General features: G+C 42.6%; 1 protein-coding gene across 1 annotated transcript in view; it reads left to right on the forward strand.

Moving 5' to 3' along the window:
* ITGA5 (integrin subunit alpha 5) overlaps positions 1-16,278 on the forward strand; it is a 170,628-nt gene that overhangs the window by 93,744 nt on the left and 60,606 nt on the right. The window contains exons 10-12 of the mRNA XM_053708269.1: positions 1,101-1,157; positions 1,820-1,872; positions 2,649-2,854. Of these exons, the coding sequence (XP_053564244.1) occupies positions 1,101-1,157; positions 1,820-1,872; positions 2,649-2,854 (316 nt within the window). The remainder of the gene's footprint in view (positions 1-1,100; positions 1,158-1,819; positions 1,873-2,648; positions 2,855-16,278) is intronic.

Here is a 16,278-nt window from a genome sequence, read left to right on the forward strand (position 1 = left end):
CATTTTGGGATGGTGGTGTGCCACAGGATTTTTTAATGTAAAAAAGTGTGCCACGGCAAAAAAAAGGTTAAAAATCACTGGTGTAGAGTACCTCCTTCACTTCTTTACTTGATTATCCATGTTAGATGCATTTGGTTCTTAAAAAGACAAATCACCTACCACTTGATTTATTTGAAGGAGTCAATCCAGACTTGAGTCTACAATGGACAATGTTCACTGTTGTCATATTGTTTATAAAAAGTGCATTGTCCAATTAGGAGAAGTTTTATATAGCAGGGTCAGCCTTGAGAAGTCTGCTATGTGCATTTCCAGCTTTGTGTATTATAAAAGACACTTTTCCGAGCTTAATTAAATGTAAGGATGGCATAAACAATTATGAAACTATATTGCATGGATTAACATTTTTAATAAAAAAAAAATCTCAAGGTATTTACCTTTTTAAAGGGACATGAAACTCAAAAAAAATTCATTAATGATTCAGATAGAGCTTGCAATTTTATTTTTATTCTAATTTACTTCTATTTTCAAATTTTCTTTGCTGTGTTGGTATCTTTTGTTGAATAGCAGGAAGGTAATTTAAAGAGTGCACATGTCTGGAGCGCTAAATGACAGCAATTTTGCAATAATTGTATCGATTTGCAAGAGCACTAGATAGCAACACTATTTCCTGCCATATAGTGCTCTAGTCAGGTATGTCAACACAGAATAGCATGGGGACTAAGCAAATTTGCAAATAGAAGCAAATTGGAAACTTTTTGAAATTGTAGGCTCGGTCTAAATAATAAAAACATTTTTTGGGTTTCATGCTCCTTTTAATGGTTCTTGCTTTTAGAAAATGCCTTTATTTTATTCTGCCTATATGCAAATGCTAAGACATTGACTGGTAATTAACACTTTATGGAGAAGCTGTTTTTCCTTCCAGACAATTGAGAGAATAATATATACACAAAAATGAAGCAAACTGTAACACGTGTATAGTAGAAGATAAGCTATCTTTATCCTGTGCAGCATTTCAGTTTTTTTCAGTAGTGTATAAAAACTAGGTTCCCAGACCTTATAGGATGCTGTGAATTTACAACCCTGTTTTTCTCCTCCTGAAGGTCACTATATTAAATGGGACAGATCTAAAGTCTTTGTATAACTTCTCAGGAGAGCAGGTGAGTGAACACTTATTTTTGTTTTTACTACTACAGCCATAATGACCAATGTTTATTAAACAATGCTCCTATAGTAAAACAAATATATGTTAAATCAAAGTAAACATAACAAGAAACAGATTGTGTATAAAAAAAAAAGAAGTTTAAAACAATTATATAATTTCTCATTGTAGCCCTCTTCCCTCTGGGAGATAAGAAAGCAGACCTGTTTGCAATTGAAATTGCATTCTGCCTCTACTGAGCATAAGCAAACCAGATTAACCGCATCTCTAGCATTATCTGAATACTAAACCAGCTCAAGTTACTATAGAAGATGTGTATGACCTTAAACTAGATTAACCTCCCTGTAGAGACCTTGGTTTAAAAGTAATTTACACTGTACAGATGAAGTTAAAAACAAGAAATAAAAGTTAAAAACCTTTTTAAAATGATGAAAAATACATATTGTAAGGATTTCTAGGAAGTAGAACCCAACCCACAGACTGTTTTGTTTTGAAATATTTAATTGTGTTACCACCAACCTTCCTTGGTACCTGCGTTATCATAAAGAGATTTTGTCTTATTTTAAGAATTACTAACCTACCTACCTGTTTTACCTGTGTGTTTAACCTCTGTGCACTTTTGCAGGACTCATGATGCATATTGTTTTTGTATTTTTGCAGATGGCTTCCTATTTTGGGTATGCTGTAGCAGCTAGTGACATCAACAGTGATGGGTAAGTTCGTACAGTCAGTTTGATAAATTTAAAGACATCAGGCTCTTGAGCTACCCATTTGCATTTAAAAAAACAAGAGAACTTGTAGTGTCATGTTAATTCACTGCTTAAAAAAGTCATCACCTTTTTTGTGTTTTCAACTGTATTTTTGGCAGCTTATTGCACAAAAGTTGTATCAGGACTAGTGTAACAATACTGCCACCTGTAGAAGATAATAATAAAATATAAAGATCAACTTAAAGGGACAGTCTACTTCAGAATTGTTATTGTTTAAAAAGAATGTTAATCCCTTTTTATTATCCATTCCCCAGTTTTGTACAACCAACACGGTTATAATACACTTTTTTTCCCCTCTGTGATTACCTTGTATCTAAGCCTCTGCAGACTGCTCCTTTATCTTAGTTCTTTTGACAGACTTTAATTTAGGCAATCAATGCTGACGCATAAATAACTCCACAGATGTGAGCACAATGTTATCTATTGCACACACAAACTAGAACTGGCTAGCTGTAAAACAAACCTGACAAAATGCACGGAGGCAGCCTTCAAGGGCTTAGAAATTAGCATATGAGCCTACCTAGGTTTAGCTTTCAACAAGGAATATCAAGAGAACAAAGCAAATTTTGGTTATAAAAGTAAATTGGAAAGTTGTTTAAAATTCTAATTCATGAAAGTTTAATTTTGACTAGGCTGTTAATTTAATTGTTCATATGACGATTGTTCCAGTAACCTGCCTCAAATATTTCTTATACATTTTTAATCATCTTCATTGCCAGCATGGATGATTTATTAATTGGTGCTCCACTGTACATGGAGAGGACACATGATGGCAGATTGCAGGAGGTGGGCCGGGTTTATGTGTATCTACAAAGATCCGGTATGAATTCTGATCCCGACCTGGTCTTAACCGGGAAAGAAGAATATGGCCGCTTTGGAAGCTCCATTGCTACCTTGGGAGACTTGGATCAAGATGGATATAATGGTAAATAGGGAGAGAGGGGGCATTAATCTGCTTTTCACTTTGAGATATTGATTCTCAAGAAAGTGTAGAGGGTAGTTTTTTATGTTTAGATGTCATACAGACACTTGTGAAAGGCCTTGTATTTAGGTATATTTCCTTCCTAAGATAGAGAGAATCCATGGCTTCATTCCTTACTGTTGGGAAATACAACACCTGGCCATCAGGAGGAGGCAAAGACACCCCAGCCAAAGGCTTAAATATCCCTCCCACTTCCTCATTACCCCAGTCATTTTTTGCCTTTCGTCACGTTAGGAGGTGGCAGAGAAGTGTCAGAAGAAAAAAGGGTATCTGCCCTTCGAGATAGTACTGGAGTTTTAAGTAGTCATGTCAACCTCTCAGTGAAAGCATTGATGAGTTAGTCTGGAGATGCAGGGAAAGTTTTTCTGCAAAACCATCCAGACTACTGCTAACAGCTCCTAAGCAATCGGTGTTGACGAGTTTCACTGCCTGCTTTCTCTCACTCAAGTCCATGTCAGGAGCACTGCTATAAGTCTGTCACACTTGAGGCTGTGTTCTGTTCCACAGCATGGATCCTGGAGGTAAGATCTTTTCAATTTTTACACATAAAACAAAATAAAACAGGGTCACAGTGTGGCTCCTTTATACCTTGATAGAATCTAGGGTTAATATCCTCTGGAGGGGGTTTATTGAACAGTTGGGGTAATTAATCGTATTATTTACATGCTGCTTTGTGTGATTTTTTTTTTCTTCCTGGGCTTATAGACTGTTTTTGGCTGGAACAAACAGGTTTCAATTAATTTTCACTTTTGTTTTTGAAAGTGTTGCACAGCTCTTATTACTTGCTGTACTTGTAATAACAGGGAAGTACGGTCTTGCACTCCATGTGGGTTTATGTTTATTTCCTCTATTCCGGCTGAGACTTGCACCTGAGGGGAGGGCGTTTCCTCTGTTAAATGTCTGGGTCTAGGAGGTGGTGAGTGCCGCAGCCATTGAGAGTATAAAGGTGCAGTTTTCTATAATAAAAAAATGTTTTTATTTGTGTCCTCCTGTGGGTATAACCTGAGCTATGGAGGACTCTGACATGTTAGAAGGTACTCTTTCTGTACTAAATCATACATTTTTATATTGTGAGGAGGCTGTGGCTTTCCCACCCACTCAATTTATGTTCCACATGCCTTAACACTGTTATAAAGTCTAAGAAGGGAGACAAGGCTGCTAAGGCTCTTAGTCCCTCTGAGCCGTCTACCTCTCAGGACTCGGCGTCCCGTGGGATTACTACCCTTGCTACATTATTCACTCCACATGCAGTTCCCTGTAGCACATCTAATCCTGCATCCGGAGGGGGCCTTCTTCCTGCGGACTTAATCGGGCAGTTACATGGCAGTGTCTGCGGCCCTCAGTGCATATCTCTCTCTAACAAACGCAAGAGAAAGGTTAAACATAACACTTCTGACACGGAGTCCTCTAAATATGTATCAGATTCAGCCATTATATCCCAGTTATCCAATGATGAGTTAACCTCTGTAGCTTCAGAGGGTGAACTTTCTGGGCCGGAATCCTTAGCGTCTAAGCCTCCTGCTGCGGAGGAACCGTCCTTTAATAAAAAATGAAGTGCTCAATTTTAAATCTAAAGGAGGTTCTGTCTACGTTAGAGCAGTGTTTTTCAACCAGTGTGCCGTGAGAGATCCTCAGGTGTGCCACGGCAGACTGACAACAGTGTGACATATTTTTTAAACTTTGCTTGTTTTTTACTCCCAGTGCAGGGGTAGTTTGTAGGAGGCATGGAATAACAGCACAATACATACAGTATGTGTGTGTTTGTGTGTATGTGTATATATATATGCTGATATATATATATGCTGTATTAGGCTACAATGTGTGATTTTTTTTTTAAATTTTGGGATGGTGGTGTGCCACAGGATTTTTTAATGTAAAAAAGTGTGCCACTGCAAAAAAAAAGGTTAAAAATCACTGCGTTAGAGGTTCCTGATGCCGCGCTGCCTGAAGAACCTATGATACCTAAATTAGACAGTTTACGAAGACAGGAAAGTTCCTTTGACTTTTCCTGTGCCAGTTAAGATGGCTAACATTAAGAACGAATGGGAAAGAATTGGTTCTTCAGTTTTCCCCCTTGTCTACTTTTAAAAAGTTGTTCCCGGACTCTCAACTGGATTTGTGGGGTTCCATTCCTAAGGTGGATGGTGCTATCTCTACGCTTGCTAAACGTACTGCTATATCTCTTGAGGATAGTTCTAACTTCAGAGAGCCGATGGATAAGAAAATGGAAACCTTTTTGAGAAAGATGTTTCAACATACAGGATTTTTGTTTCAACCTGTTGCTGCGGTTGCCGGAGCGGCTACCTACTTGTGTGACTCTTTGTCAGAACTCATTGAGGTGGAGTCTCCCCTCGAGGATATTCAAGACAGAATTAAAGCTCTGAGAATTGCTTATTCTTTTATCTGTGATGCGAACATGCAAAATATTCGCCTAAATGCAAAGGCCTCTGGCTTTGTGGTCCTAGCCCGCTGGGCACTCTGGTTGAAGTCTTGGTCTGCGGATATAACTTCTAAGTCCTAGACTCCTTTCTCTTCCCTTCAAGGGAAATATTTAATTTGGTCCAGGCCTGGATTCCATTATTTCTATGGTTACCGGAGGCAAGGGTGCCTTCCTTCCGCAAGATAAGAACAAGTCTAAGGGACGACAAGCCTTCTAATTTTCGTTCTGACAAATCCCAACGACAACAATCCTCTTCTAAGCCCGAGCAACCCAAGAGTACTTGGAAGCCGGCTCAGTCCTGGAATAAATCCAAGCAGAATAAGAAGCCCGCCGAAAACTAACCTGCATGAAGGGGCAGCCCCCGATCCAGTATTGGATCGTGTAGGGGCAGACTGTGTCTCTTTTTCTCCAACATAGGTGTGTCCGGTCCACGGCGTCATCCTTACTTGTGGGATATTCTCTTCCCCAACAGGAAATGGCAAAGAGCCCAGCAAAGCTGGTCACATGATCCCTCCTAGGCTCCGCCTACCCCAGTCATTCTCTTTGTCGTTGTACAGGCAACATCTCCACGGAGATGGCTTAGAGTTTTTTAGTGTTTAACTGTAGTTTTTATTATTCAATCAAGAGTTTGTTATTTTGAAATAGTGCTGGTATGTACTATTTACTCAGAAACAGAAAAGAGATGAAGATTTCTGTTTGTATGAGGAAAATGATTTTAGCACCGTAACTAAAATCCATGGCTGTTCCACACAGGACTGTTGAGAGCAATTAACTTCAGTTGGGGGAACAGTGTGCAGTCTCTTACTGCTTGAGGTATGACACATTCTAACAAGACGATGTAATGCTGGAAGCTGTCATTTTCCCTATGGGATCCGGTAAGCCATGTTTATTAAGATAGTAAATAAGGGCTTCACAAGGGCTTTTTAAGACTGTAGACTTTTTCTGGGCTAAATCGATTCATTATTAACACATATTTAGCCTTGAGGAATCATTTATTCTGGGTATTTTGATATGATTATATCGGCAGGCACTGTTTTTGACACCTTATTCTTTAGGGGCTTTCCCTAATCATAGTCAGAGCCTCATTTTCGCGCCGGTATGGCGCACTTGTTTTTGAGGACAGCATGGCATGCAGCTGCATGTGTGTGGAGCTCTGATACATAGAAAAGTCTTTCTGAAGGCATCATTTGGTATCGTATTCCCCTTTGGGCTTGGTTGGGTCTCAGCAAAGCAGATTCCAGGGACTGTAAAGGGGTTAAATATAAAAACGGCTCCGGTTCCGTTATTTTAAGGGTTAAAGCTTCCAAATTTGGTGTGCAATACTTTTAAGGCTTTAAGACACTGTGGTGAAATTTTGGTGAATTTTGAACAATTCCTTCATACTCTTTCGCAATTGCAGTAATAAAGTGTGTTTAGTTTAAAATTTAAAGTGACAGTAACGGTTTTATTTTAAAACGTTTTTTGTGCTTTGTTATCAAGTTTATGCCTGTTTAACATGTCTGAACTACCAGATAGATTGTGTTCTGACTGTGGGGAAACCAAGGTTCCTTCTCATTTAACTATATGTATTTTATGTCATAAAAAAATTTAGTAAAAATGATGCCCAAGATGATTCCTCAAGTGTGGGGAGTAAGCATGGTACTGCATCATCCCCTCCTTCGTCTACACCAGTCTTGCCCATACAGGAGGCCCCTAGTACATCTAGTGCGCCAATACTCCTTACTATGCAACATTTAACGGCTGTAATGGATAATTCTATCAAAAACATTTTAGCCAATATGCCCACTTATCAGCGAAAGCGCGACTGCTCTGTTTTAGAAAATTCTGTAGAGCATGAGAACGCTGATGATATGGTTTCTGAAGGGCCCCTACACCAGTCTGAGGGGGCCAGGGAGGTTTTGTCTGAGGGAGAAATTTCAGATTCAGGAAACATTTCTCAACAAGCTGAGCCTGATGTGATTACTTTTAAATTTAAGTTGGAACATCTCCGCGCTCTGCTTAAGGAGGTGTTATCCAATTTGGATGATTGTGATTATCTGGTCATTCCAGAACCACTATGTAAAATGGAAAAGTTCTTAGAGGCCCCGGGGCCCCCCGAAGCTTTTCCTATATCCAAGCGGGTGGCGTACATTGTTAGTAAAGAATGGGACAGGCCCGGTATACCTTTAGTACCTCCCCCCATATTTATAAAATTGTTTTCCTATAGTCGACCCCAGAAAGGACTGATGGCAGACAGTCCCCAAGGTCGAGGGGGCGGTTTCTACTCTACACAAGCGCGCCACTATACCCATAGAAGATAGTTGTGCTTTCCAAGTCCTATGGATAAAAAATTAGAAGGTCTGCTAAAGATGTTTGTTCAGCAAGGTTCCCTTCTACAACCAATTGCATGCATTGTCCCTGTCCCTGCAGCCGCGTGTTTCTAGTTTGATGAGCTAGGAAAGGCGATTATTAGTAATTCTTCTTCTTATGAGGAGATTATGGACAGAATTCGTGCTCTTAAATTGGCTAATTCTTTCACCCTAGACGCCACCTTGCAATTGGCTAGGTTAGCGGCGAAAAAATTCTGGGTTTGCTATTGTGGCGCAGAGCGCTTTGGTTAAAATCTTGGGCAGCGGATGCGTCTTCCAAGAACAAATTGCTTGACATTCCTTTCAAGGGGAAAACACTCTTTGGCCCTGACTTGAAAGAGATTATCTCTGATATCACTGGGGGCAAGGGCCACGCCCTTCCTCAGGATAGGTCTTTTCAAGACCAAAAATAAACCTAAGTTTCGTCCCTTTCGCAGAATCGGATCAGCCCCAAGGGCTACGTCCTCTAAGCAGGAAGGTAATACTTCTCAAGCCAATCCAGCCTGGAGACCTATGCAAGGCTGGAACAAAGGAAAGCAGGCCAGGAAACCTGCCACTGCTACCAAGACAGCATGAAATGCGGGCCCCCGATCCGGGACCGGATCTGGTGGGGGGCAGACTCTCTCTCTTCGCTCAGGCTGGGGCAAGAGATGTTCTGGATCCTTGGGCGCTAGAAATAGTCTCCCAAGGTTATTCTCTGGAGTTCAGGGGGCTTCCTCCAAGGGGGAGGTTCCACAGGTCTCAGTTGTCTTCAGACCACTACATATTCCTATCCACAAGGAACATCATCGGTTCCTAAGGTTTGCATTCCTGGACAAGCATTTCCAGTTCGTGGCGTTTTCTTTCGGATTTGCCACTGCTCCTAGGATTTTCTCATAGGTACTAGGGTCCCTTCTGGCGGTGCTAAGACCAAGGGGCATTGCTGTAGTACCTTACTTGGACGACATTCTGATTCGAGCGTCGTCCCTTCCTCAAGTAAAGGCTCACACGGACATTGTCCTGGCCTTTCTCAGATCTCACGGATGGAAAGTGAACGTGGAAAAGAGTTCTCTATCTCCGTCAACGAGGGTTCCCTTCTTGGGAACTATAATAGACTCCTTAGAAATGAGGATTTTTCTGACAGAAGCCAGAAAAACAAAACTTCTAGACTCTTGTCGGATACTTCATTCCGTTCCTCTTCCTTCCATAGCGCAGTGCATGGAAGTGATAGGTTTGATGGTAGCGGCAATGGACATAGTTCCTTTTGTGCGCATTCATCTAAGACCATTACAACTGTTCATGCTCAGTCAGTGGAATGGGGACTATTCAGACTTGTCTCCGAAGATACAAGTAAATCAGAGGACCAGAGACTCATTCCGTTGGTGGCTGTCCCTGGACAACCTGTCACAAGGGATGACCTTCCGCAGACCAGAGTGGGTCATTGTCACGACCGACGCCAGTCTGATGGGCTGGGGCGCGGTCTGGGGATCCCTGAAAGCTCAGGGTCTTTGGTCTCGGGTAGAATCTCTTCTACCGATAAATATTCTGGAACTGAGAGCGATATTCAATGCTCTCAAAGCTTGGCCTCAGCTAGCGAGGGCCAAGTTCATACATCAACCATCAGGGGGGAACAAGGAGTTCCCTAGCGATGGAAGAAGTGACCAAAATCATTCTATGGGCGGAGTCTCACTCCTGCCACCTGTCTGCTATCCACATCCCAGGAGTGGAAAATTGGGAAGCGGATTTTCTGAGTCGTTAGACATTGCATCCGGGGGAGTGGGAACTCCATCCGGAAATCTTTGCCCAAGTTACTCAACCGTGGGGCATTCCAGACATGGATCTGATGGCCTCTCGTCAGAACTTCAGAGTTCCTTACTACGGGTACAGATCCAGGGATCCCAAGGCGGCTCTAGTGGATGCACTAGTAGCACCTTGGACCTTCAAACTAGCTTATGTGTTCCCGCCGTTTCCTCTCATCCCCAGGCTGGTAGCCAGGATCAATCAGGAGAGGGCGTCGGTGATTTTGATAGCTCCTGCGTGGCCACGCAGGACTTGGTAGGCAGATCTGGTGAATATGTCATCGGCTCCACCATGGAAGCTACCTTTGAGACGAGACCTTCTTGTTCTAGGTCCGTTCGACCCACTCCAGCTGACTGCTTGGAGATTGAACGCTTGATCTTATCAAAGCGAGGGTTCTCAGATTCTGTTATTAATACTCTTGTTCAGGCCTGAAAGCCTGTAACCAGAAAAATTACCACATAATTTGGTATATCTGTTGGTGTGAATCTGCAGGATTCCCTTGGGACAAGGTTAAGATTCCTAAGAGTCTATCCTTCCTTCGAGAAGGATTGGAAAAAGGATTATCTGCAAGTTCCTTGATGGGACAGATTTCTGCCTTGTCTGTGTTACTTCATAAAAAGCTGGCAGCTGTGCCAGATGTTCTAGCCTTTGTTCAGGCTCTGGTTAGAATCAAGCCTGTTTACAAAATTTTGACTCCTCCTTGGAGTCTCAACCTAGTTCTTTCAGTTCTTCAGGGGGTTCCGTTTGAACCCTTACATTCCGTTGATATTAAGTTATTATCTTGGAAAGTTTTGTTTTTGGTTGCAATTTCTTCTGCTAGAAGAGTTTCAGAATTATCTGCTCTGCAGTGTTCTTCTCCTTATCTGGTGTTCCATGCAGATAAGGTGGTTTTGCGTACTAAACCTGGTTTTCTTCCAAAAGTTGTTTCTAACAAAAACATTAACCAGGAGATAGTTGTGCCTTCTTTGTGTCCTAATCCAGTTTCAAAGAAGGAACGTTTGTTGTACAACTTGGATGTAGTTCGTGCTCTCAAATTTTACTTAGCAGCTACTAAGGATTTCAGACAAACTTTGTCTTTGTTTGTTGTTTATTCTGGTAAACGGAGAGGTCAAAAAGCAACTTCTACCTCTCTCTCCTTCTGGATTAAAAGCATTATCCGATTGTCTTATGAGACTGCCGGACGGCAGCCTCCTGAAAGAATCACAGCTCACTCCACTAGGGCTGTGGCTTCCACATGGGCCTTCAAGAACGAGGCTTCTGTTGATCAGATATGTAAGGCAGCGACTTGGTCTTCACTGCACACTTTTTCTAAATTTTACAAATTTGATACTTTTGCTTCTTCTGAGGCTATTTTTGGGAGAAAGGTTTTGCAAGCCGTGGTGCCTTCCATTTAGGTGACCTGATTTGCTCCCTCCCTTCATCCGTGTCCTAAAGCTTTGGTATTGGTTCCCACAAGTAAGGATGACGCCGTGGACCGGACACACCTATGTTGGAGAAAACAGAATTTATGTTTACCTGATAAATTACTTTCTCCAACGGTGTGTCCGGTCCACGGCCCGCCCTGGTTTTTTTAATCAGGTCTGATAATTTATTTTCTTTAACTACAGTCACCACGGTAACATATGGTTTCTCCTATGCAAATATTCCTCCTTAACGTCGGTCGAATGACTGGGGTAGGCGGAGCCTAGGAGGGATCATGTGACCAGCTTTGCTGGGCTCTTTGCCATTTCCTGTTGGGGAAGAGAATATCCCACAAGTAAGGATGACGCCGTGGACCGGACACACCGTTGGAGAAAGTAATTTATCAGGTAAACATAAATTCTGTTTTTTTCAGATGCCTGGTTCAAGGACGTACAGGATCCGTGGGTCCTGGAGGTGGTATCTCAGGGATACAAGATAGGCTTCAAATCTCATCCGCCAAGGGGCAGATTCCTTCTTGGTGCATTCGGGGTCTATCCTCCTTAGGCGTTGTTTTCCCGGTGCCTATCCAGGAAAGAGGGTTTGGGGTTTTATTCAAACCTTTTCTTGGTCCCAAAGGAGGAGAGAATTTTCCGCATAATTCTGGACCTAAAGTGCTTAAACAAATTTCTCAGTGTTCCTTCCTTCAAGATGGAGACTATAAGGTCCATCCTTCCTTTAATTCAGGCCATTTTATGACCACTATAGATCTGAAGGACGTTTAACTTCATGACCTCCTTGAGTCCCTCTGTGGCTCAGTGTATGGAGGCGATAGGTCTCATGGTCTCCTGCATGGACATAATTCCCTTTGAGTCTAAAGTCAAGCAAGTTCCCCAAAAGGAAACCCAAAAGGGGCGCGCTAAGTTCAAATGCACAAAGCGTGTGTGCACAAACCGTCAAAACTCAGACGTTGCTGTATGCCAGTCTATTGGCCCAAATAACACAGACGGTGTAATGGTCTTGGGCTGGAAACGGACTGCGGCTGCTCCTCTGGTTCTCGGTGTGAGGAATCTGGAGAATCAAGCAAAAAGAAGAGGGCGCCACATAGTGTAAAACAGTCTAAACAAGACCGAGGTGTGCAAATTGCAAAGGCTTACCGAATGTATATGCACCGTGCTGTGACCGGTGCCCTCTGGCAGACTAACACTTGCAGTGGTTAGCACACTGGATGGAGCGTTGTTCCGCTGTGTCCCTTGGACCAGAAGGTAGACTGCTGTTTTCAGAGATCCCTTAAGGCTGAACCGTGGATCGAGTTCGTAATGCACTTCAGATTCCAAATTGTTAATGCCTGATGAAACGACCAGCTTACGGTCGAGAAACGCGTAGCAGTGTTTTTATGGAATAAAGACTTGTTATTTTTTTACTCCACGGAAGTTGTCTTTTGCCTTTATATGCATCTGAAGTGCATTACGAACTCGATCCACGGTTCAGCCTTAAGGGATCTCTGAACACAGCAGTCTACCTTCTGGTCCAAGGGACACAGCGGAACAACGCTCCATCCAGTGTGCTAACCACTGCAAGTGTTAGTCTGCCAGAGGGCACCGGTCACAGCACGGTGCATATACATTCGGTAAGCCTTTGCAATTTGCACACCTCGGTCTTGTTTAGACTGTTTTACACTATGTGGCGCCCTGTTCTTTTTGCTTGATAATTCCCTTTGCCAGGTTCCGTCTCAAACCTTTACAACTGTGCATGCTGAGGCAGTGGAACGGTGATCATTCAGATCTGTCTCAATAGATTGTATTAGACAGCTGGTTGAGCGAATCACTCTCTTGGTGGCTCTGTCCAGATCATCTGTCCCGAGGGACATGCTTAAGACCATCCTGGGAGATTGTAACTACGGACGCAAGTCTATCCGGATGGGTAGCTTTTTGGGGTGCCAGGAAGGCACAGGGGTTGTGGACTCAGGAGGAGTCCTCCCTCCCGACCAGTATTTTGGAACTACGGGCAATCTTCAAGGCCTTGAAGGCTTGGCCACTTCTGGGTTCATCCCAGTTTCAGATTCCAATCGGACAATATAACCTCGGTGGCTTACATCAACCATTAGGGGGGAAAGAGAAGTTCCATGGCGATGAAGGAAGTATCTTAGATTCTGGAGTGGGCTGAGGCCTACAGCTGATTGCTGTCAGCAATCCACATTCTGGGTGTGGACAACTGGGAGGCGGATTTTCTCAGCAGGCAATCCTTCCGTCCAGGGGAATGGTTTCTCCATTCCGAGGTGTTTTCAGAGATATGCAGCAAGTGGGGGACACCGGTGATCTCATGGCGTCTGGTCTAAATACCAAGCTACCCAGGTAAGGGTAGAGGGATCCCCAAGCGGATCTAATAGATGAACTAGCAGTGCCCTGGAGGATCAAACTCCATATAATTTTTTTTTTTTTTTTAAATCCTCCATTACCGCTTCTTCCTCAAGAGGTGGCCCGCATCAAGCAGGAGTGGGTATCAGTAATCTTGATTGTTCCATTGTGGCCGCGAAGGACGTGGTTCGCAGATCTAGTGGGGATGTCCTCATCTCCTCTGTAGAAGTTACTTTGTCGCAGAGACCTGCTGATACAAGGTTAATTTGTTCATCAAAATCTAGATTCTGAGGCTGACTGTGTGGAGATTGAATGCTTAGTCTTAGCCAAGAGAGGTTTCTCTGAGAGTGTCATTGATACTCTTATTCAAGCTCGTAAACCAGTTACTTGGCGAATCTACCACAAGGTGTGGAGGACCTACTTTTTCTGGTGTGAAGCGTGTGGTTTTTCCAAGCACAGAGTTAAGGTTGCCAGGACCTCATCTTTTCTCCAGGATGGGCTGGAGAAGGGCCTTTCTACTAGTTCCCTGAGGGGACAGATTTCGGCCCTGTCGGTTTTATTCCACAAGAGGCTGGCTGAGCTTCCAGATGTGCAGTCCTTTGTTAAGGCTCTGATTAGGATCAGACCTGTGTTTAGATCTGGGGCTACTCCTCTCCTTGGAGCCTAAATCTTGTTCTTCGGGTTTTGCAACAGGTTCCGTTTGAGCCTCTGCATTCCATTGACATTAAATTGTTGTCTTGGAAGGTTCTCTTTTTATTGGCTATTGCCTCTGTGCGCAGAGTTTCTGAGATCTCTGCTTTGCAATGTGAGCCCCCTTATCTGATTTTTTTATGCAGATAAGGCAGTTTTACGTACTAAATTTGGTTTTCTTCCTAAGGTTGTGTCAGATTGCAACATCAATCAGGTGATTATGGTTCCTTCCTTGTGTCCCAATCCTCCTTCATCAAAGGAACACTTATTTCACAATTTGGATGTGGTTCGCGCCTTGAAGTTCTATCTTCAGGCTACTAAGGAGTTTAGTCAATCTTCCTCTTTGTTGTCTATTTGGGGAAGCGTAAGGGGCAGAAGGCTACTTTGACTTCCCTATATTTTTGGTTAAGGAGTGTCCTCTGCTTAGCTTACGAGACAGCGGGACATCATCCTCCTGAGAGGATAACTGCTCATTCCACTAGAGCAGTGGCTTCCTCTTGGGCCTTTAAGAATGAGGCCTCTATGGATCAGATTTGTTTTGGCGGCTACCTGGTCTTCCTTACATACTTTTTCAAAATTTTACAAGTTTGATGTGTTTCTTCGGCTGAAGCAGCTTTCGGGAGAAAAGTTCTTCAGGCTGTGCTGCCCTCAGAATAGGGTCCGCCTCTTCCTTTTTGTTCCCTCCCGTTATTCATTCAGTATCCTCTGGAGCTTGGGTATAGTTTTCCCAACAGTAAGAAATGAAGCCATGGACGCTCCCTATCTTAGGAAGGAAAACATAATTTATGCTTACCAGATAAATTCCTTTCCTTCCGGATAGGGAGAGTCCACGGCCCAGCCCGTTTTTTCTTGTCTATGGGCGGTCCCCTATTTATTTGATTCTTCTGGCACCATTTATACCCTAATGTTTCTCCTACTTTTCCTTGTTCCCTCGGCAGAATGACTGGGGTAATGAGGAAGTGGGAGGGATATTTAAGCCTTTGGCTGGGGTGTCTTTGCCTCCTCCTGGTGGCCAGGTGTTTCCCAACAGTAAGTAATGAAGCTGTGAACTCTCCCTATCCGGAAGGAAAGGAATTTATCTGGTAAGCATATTTTTATTTTTTTTATTATTTTTTTTAATTTTAAAACTATGCAGTAGGTTGTAATTAATAGGTATCATTGCAAATATTTATTCATTATTTTAAAATGATTTTACCTTTAAAGGGGCAGGCTACTTGAATTTTTTTGTTTCTTCTACAAGTCCACGGATTTCATCCTTACTTGTGGGATATTATCCTCCTGCTAACAGGAAGTGGCAAAGAGGAAGAGGTAAAGTGAGGTGTTAGTTTTAGTTTCTTCAATCAAGAAGTTTTTTATTTTTAAATGGTACTAGTGAGTACTATTTTCCTCAGGGGGATATGGAGAAGATTTCTGCCCTGAGGTTAATGATCTTAGCAGATGTAACTAAGATCCATGTTGGTTCCCCACAGAGCTTCTGAAGGTAATACAAGAGACATCTTCAGTGTGGAGAACGGTTTCATGCTACAAGCAGCATTGCGGTATGTGCAGCCCTTTTTTTTCTGAGGAGACTTGATATATCAGAACTGGCTGGCATTTATTTCCCTACAAGGGAAGGGGTAAGCAGTAGACCTGTTAAACAAAGGGGTGTTACTGTGAGACCTCTGCTTAAATTATCAGTTGACAAATATTGAGCAATCATTTTAATGGGCTTAAGCATTGGAAAATTTGTGCGCTTTTTTATTTCTTAAAGGCGCAGTACACGTTTATCAAGATTTTGTTTAAAGCAATAAATAGTGTTTAACGACTACTGTGGTTATTACTAGTCTGTTCAACATGTCTGACATTGAGGAATCTCATTTTTCTATGTGTTTAGAAGCCATTGTGGTACCCCCGCATTATCGTTCTCTCCCCCTCCTAATTTTAAGAAAATGTTTCCCATATCAGATACCATTCGGGACTCTTGGCAAACAGTCCCTAAGGTGGAGGGAGCTATAGCTACCCTGGCTAAGCGTACAACTATTCCTATTGAGGACAGTTGTGCTTTCAAAGACCCTATGGATAAAAAGTTAGAGGGTCTTCTAAAGAAATTATTTATTCATCAGGGTTTTCTTTTACAACCTACGGCTTGCATTGTTCCAGTTACTACTGCAGCAGCTTTTTGTTTTGATGCTCTAGAAGAGTCTCTGAAGGTTGAGACTCCATTAGATGACATTTTGGATAGAATTAAGGCTCTCAAGCTAACTAATTCTTTTATTACAGATGCCGCTTTTCAAATTGCTAAATTAGCGGTGAAAAATGCAGGATTTGCTATTTTAGCGCGCAGAGCGTTATGGCTCAAGTCTTGGTCTGCTGATG

This window comes from Bombina bombina, chromosome 3 (genome assembly GCF_027579735.1).
Source record: "Bombina bombina isolate aBomBom1 chromosome 3, aBomBom1.pri, whole genome shotgun sequence".
Taxonomy (NCBI): Eukaryota; Metazoa; Chordata; class Amphibia; order Anura; family Bombinatoridae; genus Bombina; species Bombina bombina.